This window comes from Callospermophilus lateralis, chromosome 13 (assembly GCF_048772815.1).
Source record: "Callospermophilus lateralis isolate mCalLat2 chromosome 13, mCalLat2.hap1, whole genome shotgun sequence".
Classification (NCBI taxonomy): Eukaryota; Metazoa; Chordata; class Mammalia; order Rodentia; family Sciuridae; genus Callospermophilus; species Callospermophilus lateralis.
Genome location: NC_135317.1, coordinates 65,954,314 through 65,974,866, shown reverse-complemented (window position 1 = coordinate 65,974,866; position 20,553 = coordinate 65,954,314). Strand labels below are relative to the sequence as shown.

At 32.7% G+C, this 20,553-nt stretch overlaps 1 protein-coding gene across 1 annotated transcript in view; it reads left to right on the top strand.

The window, feature by feature from the left end:
* Spata17 (spermatogenesis associated 17) overlaps window positions 1-20,553 on the top strand; it is a 208,551-nt gene that overhangs the window by 105,286 nt on the left and 82,712 nt on the right. The window contains exons 7-8 of the mRNA XM_076832137.1: window positions 5,931-6,134; window positions 11,724-11,872. Coding sequence (XP_076688252.1) covers window positions 5,931-6,134; window positions 11,724-11,872 — 353 coding nt within the window. The remainder of the gene's footprint in view (window positions 1-5,930; window positions 6,135-11,723; window positions 11,873-20,553) is intronic.

The following is a 20,553-nucleotide window of genomic DNA, read 5'->3' as shown; positions in this document are numbered from 1 at the left end:
CTCAAGCATGCCAGGCAAGCATGCTACCACTTGAGCCACATTCCCAGCCCCTAAATGTCTTTATTCTAATCGATATTTTATGAGAATATATTAATACTAATACTGATGAGGATATCAAAATAATTCCTAAAACTATATATTTTGTTAATTTAGTAAAGCCAGCTATATCAATGGCAACATTTGGCTTGAAATATTTCTCTATCATGTACTGAAAAATCAAAGTGTATCTTTGGTTTATCTTTGGTATATAAAATACATTAGGAAAAAAATACTATTCTCTAAAATGAAGATATTACACAGTAGTTAGGGAAAACTTCTAAGGGTGAATTCTCCCCTAGATCTACTTGCCCCTTCAAGTTACTGTTTTTATTTTCTGAGGTCTACATTTAATGTGTCCTCACTCTGTAATTTGACTCAAAACTTTTTAAAAAATTCTTTTTTATTCTTTTTCATTTTTTGCAATGCTAGGGATGGAATCCAGAACCATGTGCCTGTTAGGCAAGCATTCTACCATTGAACTACACACCCAATCCTAAAAATTCTATTTCTTTTCTGAAGAAAAAAGAAAGAAGACAAAAACATTTGTAGTCAATAATAGTTCATTTTAAAAAAAATCTTGCTGATATAAGTTCTACACGAAATATATTCATATGACTCTGTAATGTTTCCATGAAAGTCTTACCCCTTCTGGGCACTGTATCTGAGGGTCTGTGTGACTATGACTGAAATGCATGGGGAAGCATAACTGCTGTAGCTGAGAAATGACTATGTTTCCTCTTAGTTCTCAGCAAGAGTAATTGAATGTAGAATATCTTACTAAACGCTGGACTGTGACAGTGTGTTAACACTCTGACTATCTCCTAACAGCAGGGCAATTATTTGCTGAGTGGGATTTTTATAAATCCCCTGGCACTAGTATGTCCTGATAATTATGATGAAGTGCATTGGTCAGTGTTGATTCAGCAATCTCTACCCTAGCAAATATTTCATTCACAGTTCTCTGGCCCACTTTTACTTTTCTAGTTATTAGAAATCTTTACTAATATTCCTGCTATAATGTCTTATTTTTTCAAAAGCTGGTTCCTTAAAACTTGGAACTCAAACATATTTTAGACTCCTTTTAGAAATGTTTATCTCTCACAGTATTCACAAATTTAAATAAAAACAGTATAAAATTTTGTTCCTTTATGTGGCTATCTATAACTTCTGTCTGTTGTGTAATTGTCATTTCTGTTAATAGAACTTGAATTCTCCCACATACCCTTTAAACTTGACTGTTCTTCATTCCCAGAATAAGTGAACTTTTAGATCATGAGAAATTACTATTTTTTATAAAATTGAAACTGAAGCATTAGTAATTTGATTTGAGAATTACAGGTGCATATAATCCTATTTCATATTCTTCCTATTGTATTTTAAAAATAAACCTCAATAACAAAGAGACAAAGAGAGAAAAATTAGAGTGTAGCTTCCCTCAGGCAATTACAAAATAAAGGTCAGTGTATGAGAGGAAAATGACCATAAAAAATTCTTTGTGATATAACAGTTGATGCTCCAAACATAAGAAGTATATCCATTTGTTTTCAAATGAGGTGCACTTTTGAATAGTTTTTCACACAATACTTAAGTAGAAGAATAAAAACGAAGAAGAAAGAAGCCAACTGATAGATTGTTAGAAATATGGAATGGTTCAAAATATTAATGTAATGCTAAGGGTGAATGGGTAACAAATGGTACATTTGCTCGTTGCTCAACCTGACATAATTAATATTCTAGGTCATGCTTAAGTTCCCATGATGGAGGGTCTGAAGGGGGGAATTCAAGAAAAATATATATCTATTATATAACTCATTGCTTTTTTTTTTTTTTCTTTTGACGAGTCAGAATCATAGCCTTTAAAAAAAATCAGTGCTTTCACACCTCATTTGCCGTATTCACCACTGGGCCACCAGTCAGCAGCCGGGCCTGATGCAAGGAGGTCAGTAAGAAGCTATTAGCAGGGTCCTCTCCTGAGATTTCTTGGGTCTTATTGAGTTGAATGTTAGCATGACAGTACTGCAAATAACTCAGTTGTAGGCTTTTTCTTTCTTTCTTTCTTTTTTTCGAACAGTTAGCACAGATTTCCCCAAAGTGTTGGTCACTCTAGAAAATTATTGCTGAAAATGAAGTCCCCAAAGCTAGCGTGGCAGTAGCCCTTCTAAGTTGTGAAAAATGTGAAAACTGGAAAATATGTCATAATCCCTTAGGGTTAGCTCTACCTTTTGTGACTCATAGTAATATTTTTTAAAAACCAACAACAAACCATTATTCATAAGTGGCTTACAAATAATGAAATATGGCAGCTGAGACAATAGTTAGTTAAAGTTGTTTTATTTATTTAAAGAAATAATAATTAAATGAATAGTATAGCAATATAAATAAGGAGGTATTTCCTTGCTATAGGATTGAGGGAATGCTGGACTGTTTTTATTGATGTAAGTTAGCAAATGTATTAATTTCTAAAATACTGACACCTTGAAGATTTTAAATGATATATTTGAATTCAATTAAAATATATTTTCTATCTATATTTGATTTAAATTGCAAAGAGAATACACATGAGGAGGTCTCCATATAGGTTGCAAAATATAATTTAAGAAAGCTATCATGTCTACTGAGCTATTTGCATTTCCCATCTAGCCTATGTATACATGTGCATGCAAATGTAAAAGGAGATCAAGATTCCTAATGGGGTAAAGTTAATAGCTGGTGGCAGATATTCAGGTAGATAGATATTTTAAAATGATAAATTATAGTCTGGTTAAATTGTAGTATTTAACCATCTCAATCTGTAAATTTGCAGAAATTTTAGTAATAAGCTATCAGAATTCAATTAATTAGATCATTACTAATCAGAATGATTCTCCTGTATCTTCTCATAGACTATTATATTACATAGACTATTATATTATTATATTATATTACTATTATATTATTCAGAATAGTCCTCTAACATAAGATTGGCTTTTTCTCATTACAATCAAAACATTTTCATATGAGAAAATCATTCTAAAAATCATCTTAAAAATTACCACCTACTTTTAAATTATTATCCTTTGAAAACCATTGTGAATATATGTCTATATTTTTTTAAATTAACATTAATTTAAACTGTTTATGTATCCACTTTGTCTATATTTACTGTGACAGAGACAGAATGTTAGTATGATATTTAAAATACTTTATATAACTACCTTTCAACATTTTCAGCATTTTTTACTTATATCAATTGTAGTATAGAGTAAATATCAAAGAAAAGCCAGCTTAAAATATTTTAGTCATATAAATGTGTTTACATTATGTTTTGATATATAATAAAATTTGGTCCTCAGTTTTAAAATAGAAAATGTTGAATTGGAGGTGACTCAAATGGATCTGTGGTAATTTAGCTCTAGATACCAATGTCTTTGAAAACAAATTGAAACTGATGGGTTAAGAAAGAGAAAAAGGGTCTAATCTATAAATTACTTGAAAGCAGTCAATAAGACTTTGAAATAAACCTCAAATGTTTTATTAGATATTTACGTGGCTTTGGAAAGCAAGAGTAAAATAAATGATTTTATGGGCATTTTTGAACTTCACATTGTTATAGATGAGCAATTAATATTTAATTCTTGAGTGTCTACTATGTGTCCAGCATTCTGCTAGACCTTGAGGTTTCAAAAATATCTGAAAGAGTCCTTGAGTCTTCTACCAGCTTCTTGCTGATAGAAGAATGATACACACAAAGGAACCAAGAAACAACATGAGAGGTGCTATGGTGGAGACATGCCAAGGTTGCTAAGGAAGCATTAGGGTTAGGCCACTGAACTCAGCTTGCATAGCTATTAGGTAGAGATTAATAGTTACTGAAACATTAGGCTGGAAATACAAAACTTTCTTGGATTGTTTTTCAAAGATTGATATCCTAGTTAATCTTATTAATTTTTTGGAAGTATTAATCCATGAGGTAAATATAGAAACCTGGAGAGATTATTGACTTGATAATGGCATAACAGAAAAGCACATTGTTAGGAAGATAGATTTAATAGGCACCTTCTTTTATAGTCCAGAGTGTCTACAGAGCAGCCACACAAGCTATATTATCATTTATATTGTAACTCTTCCCTATGAATATGCATTTTACATATATGATATGTACATATACACATGTAAAAAATATATATATATGTGTGTGTATGTATGTATGTTGTGTGTGTGTGTGTGTGTGTGTGTGTATATATATATATATAATGTTTTGTATATAGTGCTATGGAAATCAAATACCATCAAAACATGATTCTATCAAAGTATGGTTCTATGCAGTATACTATATTTGAGTATTACTATGTAATACTCAAATAGCATTACATTTTCAGAAAATGGACATCTGCTAAACTTGAATTTGACATCTGTCACATGTATATATTTTGAACATCTATTGCATAGCAGATGTTGTGCTAAGTAAGTCTTGACTATTTTGATGCAGTGTGTGACAAAGCAAATGACAGAATAGCAAAGGTAACATTATGCTAGAGAAGCATGGCACCTAATGTGCTCATTAAATATAGGATATGATTTTGAGTACTAATAGATCATATATGAGTGTGTGTGTGTGTGTGTGTGTGTGTGTGTGTATACAGAGATCACTCATACCTACACACACACACATACACATATGTGTGTGAGATTCAGTTTGATTATTGAATTACAGGATTTGAAACACCTGCTATTAAGATGTATAATTATTAACAATTCAAATATTTATTGAGTACTACTTGGTACCCAGAAGTAGGTCAAGAATTATGTATTTGGGGGATGGGGATATAGCTCAGTTGGTAGAGTGCTTGCTTCAAATGTACAAGGCCCTGGTTCAATCCCCAGCATCACAAAAAAAAGTTATTAAAAAAAGAATTATGTATTTGCATTCATATGAATGAGTGTACAGATAAGTACACAATATCTGTACAGAATTACAGATATGGTTAAATATACATAATATATGGTTAGAATACAAAATGAATTGGCTAAAGGCCTCTCTCTAATTTTGTTCTTAAATACAATTAAATGAAAATGCAATGTGTGCCAAATACAAACTATAGCTCAGTACCTTTTTTAAATTTGTTCTAATTAGTTATAGTGACAGCAGAATGCATTTTGATATACCATATACAAATAGAGTACAACTTCTCATTCCTCTAGCTGTATGTGGTGTAAAGTCATACCAGCCATGCATGTATATAGGGTAGTAATGTCAGTCTCATTCTATCATTCTTCCCACTCCCATAACCCCTCCTTTGACCTTATTCTCCTCTGCTCAATCCAAAATTCCTCCATTCTTCCCTACCCGCCCCCAATCATTATGGATCAGCATCCCTTCATCAGAGAAAACATTTGGCCTTTGGTTTTTTGGGTTTGGTTTATTTTACTTACCATGATATTTTCCAGATCCAGTAATTTACTTACAAACAACATAGTTTCATTCTTCTTTAAGACTGAGTAATATTCCATTGTGTATATATACCACATTTTCTTTATCCATTATCTGTTGAAGGGCATCTAGTTTGGTTCTATATATAGTTTGGCTATTGTGAATTGAGCTGCTATAAACATTGATGTGGCTGCGTCACTGTATTATGCTGATTTTAAGTCCTTTGGGGATAGCTCAGTATCTTTAACATATTTACTATGCTAATCCTGAAGCATACTAAAATGTTGGTCTATAGTGAAGACAAAGTATGAGTATTTTGTACAGTCTCCTTAGGTGAACTGAAGTCTATCCCCAATTAAGAACCAGAGTTGTAAAATATTAAAGCATTCTTTAAGCACCTTAAAGTGTTCATGGTACAACTTTATCTTCCTTTTATTTATAGGAAAATTAAAGGAAAAATTAAAATTGTTTTTTTCTTTAGATTCCAGGTATATACAACTCACCATTCAGACAAGCACCTGATCCATGGGAATTGCGGTTACAGAAGGCAAAGCCATTGACACACCCAAAACCTAAGGTTAGGCAGGAGTACTCTGCAAGCCTTAGTGATTGGCTGGCTTGTACAAGTGCCCGGTCTTTTCCACGGTCTGACATTCTGCCACCTATCAATAAGAAGAAGTGTCAGGTACTATTTAGTCCTATAAAAATTGTGTCGTTAATATCATTCTTACATTTTTTTGTGGTACTTCATACATGATGTAAAATTTACTATCTTAACCACTTTTAAGTGTATTTTTCAGTGGTGGTAAGTTCATTCATATTATTGTGCAACCATCACCACCATTCATTTACAGGATTCTTCATCTTGCAAAAATTGAAATTCTATATTGATTAAATAACTCTCCATTCCCCATCCTCACCCCCTACCTCTCAATCTCCTGCACCCACATGGCTTATTTCACTTAGTATGGGGTCCTTAAGATTTGAATTTCCTTCCTGTTTAAGGTTAGATTTCATTATATATACATACTGTACTTTGTTTAACCATTCACAATAAACACTTGAGTTATAGCCACATTTTAGCTATTGTGAATAATGTTGCTATGAACCTGAATGTGCAAGTATCTCTTGAGACCCTGCCCTCATTTTTTTGAGAATATTCCTAGAAGTGGAATTACCAGATCATTTAATAATTTTATGTTTAATTTTTTGAGAAACTGCCATACTGTTTCCTACAGTGGTTATACCACTTTCCATTCCCACCACCAACATAAAAGCGTTCCAATTTCTTCACATCCTTGCCAATACTTGTTATTTTAAGGGTTCCTTTTTTTAATTACTAGCTATCTTCATATATGTAAGGTAGTATCTCCTTGTAGTTTTGATTTGTATTTCCATAGTGATTAGTGATGTTGAGCATCTTTGTCTATGTTTATTGCCCATTTGTATATTTTCTTTGAAGAAATCTCTACTCATATTCTTTGTCCACTATTAAATTGGGTTGTTTGTTTTTATACTTGAGTTTTAGGAATTATTTATATATTTCAGATATATTGTCATATATGATTTGCAAATATTTTCTCCCCTTCTGTGGGCTGCCTCTTTACCCTGTTGATAGTATCATGATATTGAAAAAAAATATATCGTTTTGTTTTTATTTGTGATGAGAGGAAAATATTTCTCATAAAAATCTAATTTTAAAAGTAATATAAATTACTTTAAAAAGATAGATCAAAGAAGCAAATGCTTTTTTAGTATTAGATTTTGTTGTATTAAGTATGAAGGTAAATCATTATTTATTGACTAGAATCTAGACCTTTTATTTAAAAATATTATAGTAGTACTTACTATGGTCTGTTTTGCTGGAAAAAATCTTTATGTATTACCAAATTTATTTAATTTAATCTATCCTCTGATGACCTACATTTTTTCATATGAAATTATAAACATAACTTGAATTTGAATAAGTTAAAAAGTATTAATTTGAAAATTAAAGTAAATAACTATAATATCTCCCATGCATTCATGCATATGAAATGTTCAATGTGTTAAGTGTATTAAGTACTTATGGTTTCACATATAACATTGCTTACTTAAAATTTTTAATAATCAATATTGCATGCTATATTCATTGAGGTAGCTTTTGGTGCTACATGGGATTCATAGACCAATTTTGCATGCAGCTTTTTAGGAAATTTGAAAATTACATGGCATTAGCTAGCTTATTATCACTGTGACCAAAATATGTGACAATAACAACTTAGAGAAGAAAAAAATTATTTGGAAATGACAGTTTCAAAGATCCAGTTCTTGGAATGCTGACTTCTTTGTACTGGCCCTGAGTCTAGCCACAACATCATGGCCAAAGGGCATGGTAAAAGAAAACCATTCAACTTGGGACAGCCAGGAAGCAGAGAGGACAAGATATTCTTCAGCCATGCCCCTTCTGCCTACAATGATCACCCTGTTGTCCACTTATTAAGTTACAGTTCTCATAATCTAATAATTTCACCTCAGAACATTTCTTCATTTCCTAGTATATAAACTTTGGGAAGATATTAAAGATCCAAATCATACCATTCTCTCCCTGACCTCCCCAAACCTCATGTCCATCTCACAATGCAAAATGTACTTAGGCCCTTTCCAAGAATGCATGAATAAAATAGTTGGAAATACCCCAGAGTGTATCTGCTTCAACCTGCCACACTGTACAATACTTACTAACCATTAATCATTTAATATTATTTTATAAGTGTTTTATACTGTTTTCCCATTAGCTCTACTGTTTTGTTTTTATTATGCTTTTTTGAGGTGGATATTTATTTTTATTTGCTCATCTCAATTATAGCATTTTTATCAATACAATAATTTTTAACTTTTTACACAGCTTTCCCCCTCCATACCATTTTATATACACCTTTGTGTGTGTGTGTGTGTGTGTGTGTGTGTGTATTTATAATATATGGAATGGATCAGTGAAAGATATGGATAGATAAAAGGAATATTTTGATGTGTATTTATATAAAAATATATGTATACATATCCATGCTGAAGGAATATGTACATATGTTATATATGTGAAACAGAGAAGTATATATTTACATAGAAAAATATCTCTGTGTATACGTATGTACTATATAGAAAGAGAAATATATATGAGGAGGAATCTATATATTTTATATATGTACATACATATATGTATATAATACACTTCTGAATTACATTTATTTAGTATACAAGAAAGTGATATCTGCTAATATATTTTTCTTTTCTACTTTTTCTTTTTTCTGGTCTCTCCTTTTCTTGACATCTATTTTTTTCTTTATCCTTCTTCCCTCACTGTATTTTCCTTATCTCTTCCCTTAGCCATGTCTTCCCTTCTGTTCTGTCCTTTTTCTTTATTTTTTCCTTTTTTCTTTCCTCATCTTTTCTTCATTTACTTCCTTTCTTGTTTTCTCATTCTTCTTTTTATTATTATTATTTTTTAGTTGTAGATTGGCACAATACCTCTATTTTTTATTTATTTATTTTTATGTGGTACTGAGGATCAAACCCAAGGCCTCACAGGTATGAGGCAAGCGCTGTGCCACGAAGCCACAATCCCAACCCTTCCCATTCTCCTTTCTTTCCTTTTTTCTTCTTTCACTCCTTCCTTTTCTTCTTAACAGATTTGATTGTTTTATGTTGTTTTCTTTGACTGAGCCACATTTCCTCTATGATATCCAATAATAAAAGGGTGCATACTTCATTGGGGACATTTAAGATTATGATAATATTTGTACATAGCATCTATACTGATAATTATATCAAATGATAATATTTGTACATAGCATCTATACTGCCCTGCCCAGGTAATTTCTTAAATGTATGGGACGACTGTAGTAAGTTGTAAAAAAATTCATTTTTATATAAGTTTTGAGGGAAACTTTAAAAGTACAAGATGACTTTAAAGTATGGATTATTAAGAATATATCAGGGGGCTGGGGTTGTGGCTCAGTGATAGAGTTCTTGCATGTGTGAGGCTCTGGGTTCAATTTTCAGCACCGCATATAAATAAATTAGTAAATAAAGGTCCATTGACATCTAAAAATATTTTTTTAAAAGAACTTATCAGAACAAAAATATATTTGATTCTCTAAACTAGGACTTGGGTGGAGACAAGGTAGGCCAAATATTGGAAAGTCATTGCTATGAGTCCAAGAAAACTTTCAGGGTTAGATTGAGTCTTGAATGACCTATGCATTATAGGAATTAATAGTTGGAAAGAGAGACAATGAACAGATCTAAAGTTTGAAGCAGTTTCCAAAATCTGGAATCCATGTTAATTCAGTAATGTAGATAATTACCCAAGATCTGAAAGTCGTGCTATCTAAAGAGATACAAATCAACAAAAGATTTAGCAACAGAGAAATCTGATAGCTCATATCAAAATTGCTAACCAAGTAGCTGGATTTTTAAGTTCAAAGGTAAGACACTAGTTGTCTAACATAAAAATGTGTGGACAAGACACTGAAGGACATAGGGAGATAGAAATGATTGAAGGACCCTTGGCTATCAATTCAAAAGAATTAAGCTTATTTTAATTCTACATCGCTGATTAAGCACAGCTTCTCTTTCATTTCCTACTCTCATTGAAACTAGAAAGTTCCAGAAACATAGTAGAGTAAGTACACAAGTGATATGTGTATGTTGATATACCAACAAAGGTTATAAGACATCAACTAACCACTGAGAAAACCATTACTCCATTTGGGTGCTGACCATTTAAAAGTCATAGCCTCAAACAATTTGCTTATTTCTTTGATGTTACTGTTCCAAACCTTTTAAATACTATTCTTTAGGCTAATAATAGTGGTAATAATAAAAACACTCCTGGTTCCATTTTTTTGAGTGTTTACTGTGTTCTAAATACAATGCTAAGAGTGTTACATTATCTTACACATCTTAAGAGCAATTCTGTGATACAGTTATTATTCAGTTTTACATTTGATGAAAACAGGTGTAGAGAAGTAATTTGTCCCTAATTATACAATAAAATATTAATTCTTTTAAACCAAAGAATTTTTCAAAGAATAAGAATTTGTCCAAAAGGTTTTGATTTCTTAGTAGCATACTTGGAATCATGTTACTGTATCTTTAAAAAGTAAAGTTCCAATAAAAATCCATTAACTACTTTCAAATATAGCAATCCTCCTGTCCAGCTGTGAAAAGTACTAGATGATACTTATTTGCCATTTGTGTTATTTACGGTCCATGACTTTTATGGTAACTGGTTCCTATTATTGGTTTCTATTAATGTAAAACATAAGTGAACATAAATGAGGCGTGAATCATTTCTTTTTATTAGCCCCACAGTCTTCACTCAGTGCTTGCAGTAACTCCAGCTGTGTCTTGTTAGTGATAACCTATTTAAAGAAGGGATTTTTAAGAATAAGAAATATGATTAGAAATCTTCATCCATATTACTTCCTTCTTTACAACAGTGGGAAAAAAAGAAAAAGAAAACAATATGTAATTAATAGCACAGCAAAGTCCTGTGTTCCTTTGATTCATATTGTCCTTAATAATATACTAATTGGACAATCAGTGGGATTCAGTAACTAGTTTTAGTAACTACTACGTAACACTAGGATATGTTCCAAGTCACTTCACAGTGTATCTATTGTTTTTCCTTGTTCTGTGTTTGTGTCATCTAAAGGTTGCTATTGGTACCAGAGTCATAGGACATAACCCCGAAAATAAGTAAATATTATGTTTTTCCTATGTTTAGGGGATCATCAATTAAATAAGAAATTTGGCTTTCACCTAAAAGCTTTAATTAAAGAAATTATATGCTCTGCTATTTCTGTTTATAGGATGACTTTTGAAAAGTTATGTTCAGAATCTTTTAAAAATAATTTTACTTACTTAAAAAGGAAAAAATTACTGATTATATTGGAGGAATATGCTTTTAAAATTACAAAACAAACACCTATAAGTACAAGCATTCTAATTGCATCATGAAAACCTTTTCATGTAAGTGAGGAAACTTCTACATAATCTAAACCATTTTTAAGGCAATCACTTTTACTTGAGAGAACAAGTTTTCGGGTAGAAAAGTGATATACTTGTTTCTGATATTCTTCTATCTTCTAACTTAGATAAGAATAAATTGGGTTTTTAAAATAATTAGTAAACTTGCTATACATTGGACATGTTCACTAGCCTTGGTTACAAACAAAATGTCAAAAACAACTTCTGTAATAATATATGTACCTTATCCTGTCTTTGTCAGGGGCCATTCCGAGATTTCAATGAAGTATTAGAACAACGTTACAAGCCTCTGGAGCCAACATTGCGAGTGGCCCAACCAATCAATGATTTAAAACTAGCCAGAGAGGAGTTTAAAAGAGAGGAATGTGCACAAAATATACATAGCAAAATGTAAGTTTTTTAAAAAACATAATTTCATTATGTTTGGTGCTTTAAATTTTCTAATATTGTAGAGAAACTTCTTTTTGTGAGAAAATTCAAAGTCATCTATTTAGAGGCAACAATTTTTTTTTAAAGGGGGGGGGAGACAGAGAGAATTTTTATTTACTTTTTTAAGCTTTCGGCGGACACAACATCATTGTTTGTATGTGGTGCTGAGGATCGAACCCGGGCCACATGCATGTGAGGCGAGCGCACTACCGCTTGAGCCACATCCCCAGCCCTAGAAGCAACAATTTTATAACTGTACCTATTGTAAATGATGTTAATATTGATGGCAAAAAATACATATGTACTACTCAAAAATACATGAACTTCTCTCCCAAATGTGTATGTATGCATTTATCAAAGGAAAAAATAATGAATTGCATTTTAAGATGGAAAAGTGACAACTACTCATCAGTAAAGATAATATCTTTAATTACCTAATGAAAGCACATATATTTGTGATGCTTCTAAAATAAGATCCAATAATAGAAAAATATTTTGTTAACATTAACTAAATTCCATTTGGATACATATAATATTCTAGATTGAATAAATAAAAGGTTACTGATAACTAAGGAAAAAGATAGAAAAAGGTGGACGATGATCTAACAGCATAAGCAATTTAAAATTACTTTATTAGCATCAGTGATTTGGGTCTTGATTCATATGTCTTTCCTCCAAGGTATTTCTTCTCTGAGATATCTTGTCTCCAATAGAATAATACATGATTTATAAATAGATTACTTTAAACCTAGAATGGCCTCTTTTTTTTAGTGTTATAATCCTATAATACCATATGTAATTGTCATTGCAAGTATCTTATAATCCCTTATTATTATTAGTTATATAATAAATGATAATTATATTATTTAACATAAATCATTTAATATATAATTATATGTCTATTATATCAACATATAAGTTGTTATAATTGTAATAATTTTAGTATAATATAAACTACCATTATAAATTCTTATATAATAGTATACTATAGCATATTAAATTGCCATTATTGGTTATGATTATATAGTATGTATTAGGTATGAATTATCATTTCATATATATTATATAGTAATAATTTATATAATAACAATGATCACAATACACTAGAAGTTTTTTTTGTTATATAAAATCTACAATAGCATATTAATTTTCACAGTAGATTCTGGATAATTTTATCATTCAGAGAAGATATATGGAATATGTTTTGTTATAATCGTAAATTTCTGAAGAGAATCTTAAATTTTTACATAAACTGACGTAAAATGGTAAGCATCTCAAGTAATTTTTATAATTTTTAAAAATTTATAGTAACTACTTGAACTGAAAAATAAGTAACTATAGTGTATTTAGCAGATCCTTTCTGTAATTGGTTGAGTTAACCTAATGCACGATGAATACGAAAATCAGAAACATATATTTTCAATTGGTTTTTGGAAGGTAGACTAGTTTTACAACAGAAATTTTAGAAGATTAATGCTGCTCAGATTTAGCTTAAATATGCAATTTAGTGATAAATACCCAAATTTATATTACTCAGAATTATTTTTCTATTTTCAACAATGATAAGGTTTTCAAAATAGCAAGATTAATTGCTGAAATAATTGAGATGATTATTATCTCACTGATATTTCTGCAGAAATCATTACATATCCAAGGTACTGCAGGATTCTTTCCTAGTATTTTCCTTGCTAATCCTAGAAAGATCAGAATCAATGTTATCCCCAAAGAAATGTACTTACCTTATATTTTTCATAGAATATGTGTAAATATCATCAGTCTCTATGGTGTTGCTGATCACCTTTATCCTGACGTTTTCAGAGACTGAAAAGTGTCTCTAGGGTTGGAAGTGCTAAAGAAATTACTTATAGGTTCAAAACTCATATTTTTTCACAACTAAGATAAGCAATTGGTCTTAGCAATTAGTCTAAGGATAATTCCAACATAAGAGGAACAAAACACTGATATTTATAGTTTCTTCTGAAAACACTTTGGTTTTTATATGTTAGAAAACACCTAACTATCTTATGCAGCAAAAGAAATATTAGAAATTTGAGTTTCGTATCTCTGTTGAGGGTAATTCTGTGAAAGAAATTAGGAGAAAAGTATACTCTTATCACAAAGATGCAAAATTTTGTAATGCAGATTGTGTTTTTGCCACATGACTGGTTTTACCCATAAAGAATTAAAGACAGCATGTTCATAACCATCCCAGGGCCTTATTCAGAAACCTTCTGTGTAGCCCTTTATTTCCATTCTTAAGTGCTCAAAAAAGGTAGCACTATATCTGAGAGTTTGATACATTTAGCAATTGCTTTTTCCTATTATTATGAAAAATGCAGTGTGTTTTAGTAGAAGGAGCATGAGCTTTCGAACTAGATCTGTGTGATCTCAAATCTTGGCTCCCTTACCAACAGCAATATGATACTAGCTAAATAATTTAGCCTCCCTGAAGTGCTATTTCCATGAAGGTGAAAATAGAAATATTACCTTCAAAAGTTGTCATAATGATTGAACAAGATAATGAGTATAAAGATATAAAAATGAAAAGAACATAGAAGGGTCTTAATAAAAGACAATTATTACCAGAATCTGTATTTGCTGCAAACAGAATACTACATGTAAGGCATCAAAGAAGGGAGAGGAAATCACAGACTTCAAGGATAGGATGGATTCTATCCACTAGTCTAAAGAACCAAAGTTAAAGGAGGATCAACAGCAGAACTCTTCCTGAGCAATAGTGTCCTAAATTTATACAAGGTTTCTCATTAGGTTTCTAAAAGATAGATTCTTCTGAGGGCATTACTCTTTTAGGACTGCCATACCAAAGTACCAGGAACCTAGATGGTTTTAATGAAAATTTATTGTCTCACAGTTCTGGAGGCTAGCAATCTGAGTTGCTTTCTCTGAAGACTGTGAAAAAGATTCTGTTCATGCTTCTCCCATACCTTTCAATAATTTGCTGTCAATCTCTGTTCTTTGGCTTGTAGAAACATCTCTCTGAGCTTATGAAGCATCACTACTTGCATTCATCTCCACATGATAATCTCTGTGCTTGTCTGTATTCAAAATTCCCTTTTTATAAAGACACCAGTCATATTGGATTAGGGGACCACCTTACTCCAGTGTAATCTTAAATTTACTTATTATATCTACAATGAACCTATTTCCAAATGAGATTATCTTTCAAAGTTCTAGGGGTTCAGACTTCAGCCAATTCTGTACAGTGATATGAGAGAACATGATCCATGCTCTAGGTAACTCTTAGGATGACAATATGCTTTTTACTAATTATAGGCTTTATAGGTGATAGCTATTATTTACATATATGCATTTAAGCAAGCACAAAAATAAAACAATAATAATTAACACATCAATTCTGGATTATAGAGGTTTGTCTGAAAGTTATATTGAAACTTTGTTTTTATTCTTGTTCTTAAAGAAACTCATCCCATGCCTTCATAATGAAAAGTACTTTCCTTATTCATAATTCATATGTCTATCTAATGCTAAGTGAAGTTAGCCAATTCCAAAAAAAAAAAAGTTTTCTTTGATTCATAGTGGGTTAGGGAGGGGGAGCAGGGGAGCAATAGATGAACTCTAGATAGGGCAGAGTGGTAGGAGAGGAAGGGAGGGGGCATGGGGTTAGAAATGATGGTAGAATGTGTGGACATCATTATCCAAAGTCCATGTATGAAGACACAAATTGGTGTAAATATACTTTTTATACAGAGATATGAAAATTTGTGCTCTATATGTGTAATATGAATTGTAATGCATTGCAGTGTCATATAAATAAAAAAATAATTAAAAAGGCTAGGAAATAAAGCAAATAATGAGTATTGTCAAGGGCCCTTTATGTGAAAAGCTGTCATCTAGATATTTTGAGAAATAAAGAAGAATACTTATTGACTCAACAAATGTTTACATGTCTGGAATAGTTCTAGGCTGTAGGGATATGGCAATAAATAAAATGAAATCTCTAGTCTCATGGAACTCCTCATGTAGTTTGAAACTAACCAGGTAACTTAATGAAATTCTATGTAAGAATTACCAAATACTTGATAAACTGGTTAAGTGTGTGTTAAAAAATGTCCCTCACCCAGGACATTTTATTTTATTTTTCTCTTTCCACATTTTTTATTGGTGCATCATAATCATACAAATGATGGATTTGTTGATGCATGTTTGTACATGCACATATTATAACAATATAATTTGGCCAATGTCCCTCCCCAGAACCTCTGCCTTCTCCTCCACCTCTTACCCCTCTGGTTCCTTTGTTCTACTGATCACTCTTTGATTTTCATGAGATCCCACCCCCACTCACCTTTCTTTTTCTTTATCCACCATATGATAGAAAACATACCACTCTTGATCTTCTGAGTTTGACTTATTTTGCTTATTATAATTGTCTTTACTTCCATCCATTTTTCTGCAAATGACATAACTTCATTTACCTTTATGGCTGAAAAAAACTTCATTTGTGTGTGTGTGTATATATATATATATATATATATATATATATATATATACACACTTAGATTAATGTCTAAAATATATAAATAACTCTAAAGACAATGATTTTTAATGTAGAATTTCTTCTGGCCTCTGACAATGAAAAAGTGTGTTGTTGTTTGTTTATTTGTTTGTCATATATATATATATGTGTGTGTGTGTGTGTGTGTGTGTGTGTGTATCACATTTTCTTTATACATTTATCTGGTGATGGATACCTACATTGGTTCCATAGTTGAGTTATTGTGAATTGTACTGCTATGTGCATGTATCACTATAGTATGATTTAATTTTTTGGGATAAATACTGAGGAGTGGTATAGATGGGTCATATGATGGTTCCAGTCCTAATCTTTTGAGGAACCTCCTGAGTTCCATAGTGCCTATACTAATTTAAAATCCCATCAACAGCATAAAATTATTCATTTTTCTCCACATCCTCTCCAGCATTTATTATTGTTTATATTCTTGAATATTGCCATTCTGACTGATATAAGATAAAATCTTAGTGTAGTTTTGATTTGCATTTTCCTAATTGTTAAATGTGTTGAACTTTTAAAATATGTCTGTTGGCCATTTGTAGTTCTTCTTTTGGAAAGTGTCTTTGAGTTTTTTGTTGTTAAGTGTAAGGCAAAAAATCAATGTTGACTCTATCCCAGTACCTGACTTCAAATTATAGTACAGAGCTACAGTAACAAAAGCTGCATGATACTGGCATTAAGTCAGACACATAAACAATGGTACAGAATAGAAGACACAGAGACAAACCCACACATCTACAGCCATCTGATCCTTGACGGAGGTGCCAAAAACATACATTGGAGTAAAGACAGCTGCCGCAGTCTTTTGCTGGGCACAAATCACGAGTCTCCACACAGCTTGTAGATTCAAACAGCAATTCTTTATTCCCGAACTCACACCGGCTGTCTACAAACACGCTCTGGGGGAATCCACGTTCTCTGCCCAAATCCCCTCTCTCAAATCCACTCCTGCCTAAATCCACCCCGCATGGGCTTCTGTCTCTCAAAATATACTGTCTGACCTAAGCACTCAAGAGGAACTCAGCAGCAGGATACGCCCTATTCTAAAGGGGGAACACCCTACTCTCCTATTATGCTAAACTTCCCTATTCTAAAGGGGGAACACCCTACTCTCCTATTATGCTAAACTTCCCTATTCTAAAGGGGGAACACCCTAAACACGGATCCTGCCCTGGTCCTTGAGCAAGGTCACCTTTCAGAAGTCCTTCCACTAGACAGCATGGGAGTAAGCTGGCAAGGAATTTGTCATACCTACTTGGCTGATGGCTCCCAGCATCTCCCCCCTTCTGATTAATTAAACAACAAGTAATGTGGCTTAAGGACCGTGCCTGGTAGGTTGTCCAGTTCAACATATGGCTCTTACCCGTCATCGGAAAACTGACCTTTAGGTAACTGACCTTTAGGCGTCAGCCTCCTGTCTTAGGTTGATACCATTGCAACTGGATCATACCCGTCACTGACTACCGGTCCAGCATACAGCCATACTTGTGGATAGGTCTATGCACCAGTGGGGGGGTGAGGTTCTTTGCCTCACCTCTGTTGGCCCCCAAATTTGGCCTTGGTGCCAGTGGGGGAGTGAGGTTAATGTGGCTTAAGGACCGCGCCTGGTAGGTTGTCCAATTCAACATATGGTTCTTACCCGTCATCGGAAAACTGACCTTTAGGCAACTGACCTTTAGGCGTCAGCCTCCTGTCTTAGGTTGATACCATTGCAATTGGATCATACCCGTCACTGACTACCGGTCCAGCATACAGCCATACTTGTGGATAGGTCTATGCACCAGTGGGGGGGTGAGGTTCTTTGCCTCACCTCTGTTGGCCCCCAAATTTGGCCTTGGTGCCAGTGGGGGAGTGAGGTTAATGTGGCTTAAGGACCGCGCCTGGTAGGTTGTCCAATTCAACATATGGTTCTTACCCGTCATCGGAAAACTGACCTTTAGGCAACTGACCTTTAGGCGTCAGCCTCCTGTCTTAGGTTGATACCATTGCAATTGGATCATACCCGTCACTGACTGCCGGTCCAGCATATAGCCATTGGCCCCCAAATTTAGACCATCACTAGCAGAAGGGAGGAGGATACAGAAATGCCACGACACCAAGCCAATTGACAGTTCCTTTGGAAAAATTGCATCATTGGTGACACCATCAGCAAAGATCACTGGTGACACCATCAGCAAAGATATGCCAGCATTACCACAATTTGCTGCACTAAACGTAGTTACATAGTCCAGGCAAGTTCTGTAAGCAGTTCAAAGGGGAGGAATCTATCAATCTGTCCGTCTCCTCTCAAAGTCCGTTTCCTCCCAAAGTAAGTTGACTCCTTGATTGAGCATACTTGTTGAGTTATATTCATTGGGATGAAGATAGGAATTCTGGCAATGATGCTAAAAAGACATTATCCTGAAAAGAATTATTAAATATAATGAAAAGGAAAGGTGAAAGTAAACAAACAGATCTGTTAACCTACTTAAAAAACAATCCTTAACAGCTGTTTACCTGATTTAAATTAGTAAACAAGCAGATCTGTTAACCACCTTAAAAAGAATCCTTAACAGCTGTTTACCTAATTTAAATTAAGCCATTTAAATCACGTGAATAAAAAAAAATAATAATTTGGATCCATTTTCTCATGAGCGCTCCTCATATATGAAATATGGACATACGCACACACAGACATATAACACAAAACACAAATGTGCAAACAAACGTACAACACATAAGATAATAATAAAGGCCTTGTAGCTTTACCTAGGTGAAATCTCCATTGCAATGTTTAAAAACTCCACAGTCAAAAAATAAAACTGATCAGAAAAACATTAACCTAGGTTTGTATGAGCTCAAAAAATAAAAATAGAACCTTATGATGTGGGAAAAATGCAATAATAAAATAGATATTGAAAAAAGCATCCTGGTTAATCACAGTCGCAGATGTAAGAATGGCCAAGCTGGAGTTCTGGATATCAGCTGTTATGGATTTGAGTCAAATTATCTTCTTTTTGATCTGTAGAAATCGTTTTGGTTAGTCTTTCTGGAATCCAAATCGGCTGCTGTTCTCCCTGTGGAAACACACAAACAGAGCCCCGACTCCAGACAATCACTGGGTCTGGACCTTTCCATTGTCCTGTTAGAATATCTTTCCAAAGAACTTTAGGCTTATGCACATTTTTTGGATACATATGCCTTTCCGCAGCACTAAGTCCTGATGAATCCAAATTTAAAAAGTTTAGAGTAAAAAGGGTTATTTTAAGTTTATCTTTGGGGGATATATGCCCCTTATCAATTCCCTCCTTTTGCTTTAATAAGTACATTTAAATCTTCTATTTTATCCAATATTTGACTTTAAACTTCTCTCTTCTAACTTTTTTTGTCTTGAATGTCTGTATCTAATAGTTGTCTTAGCTTTTTGCATTTTCTATCTGAAATACCTTTACTTTACATTTTTAACCATTTTCTATCTTAATTCTATCTTCTAGTTTTTTTTTTTCCCCCCCTAAGGTTTGTACATTCACCCTTAGTTGCTTTTTTTTTTTTTTCTTCCTAGTTTTCTTTTTTTCCCTATTTTGTGGGTTTAAAATTCTTGTCTTCTTATCTTTTTTATCTTCCTACATCTTCTCTCTTTTTTCTTACCTTTCTGTACTTCTGTCTTAAAGTTTTCCACTTAAAATTTTTAATCTTCTTTATCTAAATATCTTTTATCCTATTATCTTCCCATTATCCTGGGTTTTTTTTTTTCCCTCTGTCCTGAAGGCATCTTAACCACCTTCAATTTAACCTTTTAAAGCCTTTTAATTATCATTTATACTGTACTTTTAAATGTACTTTTTCACCACCTACAGCTTCACTCTTTTAAACGAGGCTTAGACTCTGTTTAAATCGCTTAATATTAGTTTACATGGCTGCCCTTCAAACAAAGGCCTTTTTTACTCCATTAAGAAGCTTTGTTTCAATCTGTCATGTACAAATACCTTTTTCTTTTTCTTCCTTTCTCAAACTTTTAAAGTAAGTCTAGTTTCCTCAAAATCTTTTAAAATGGCATTTTACAACTTTTTACTTTACCACACAGAGATTATCTCATCTAGAAACATTT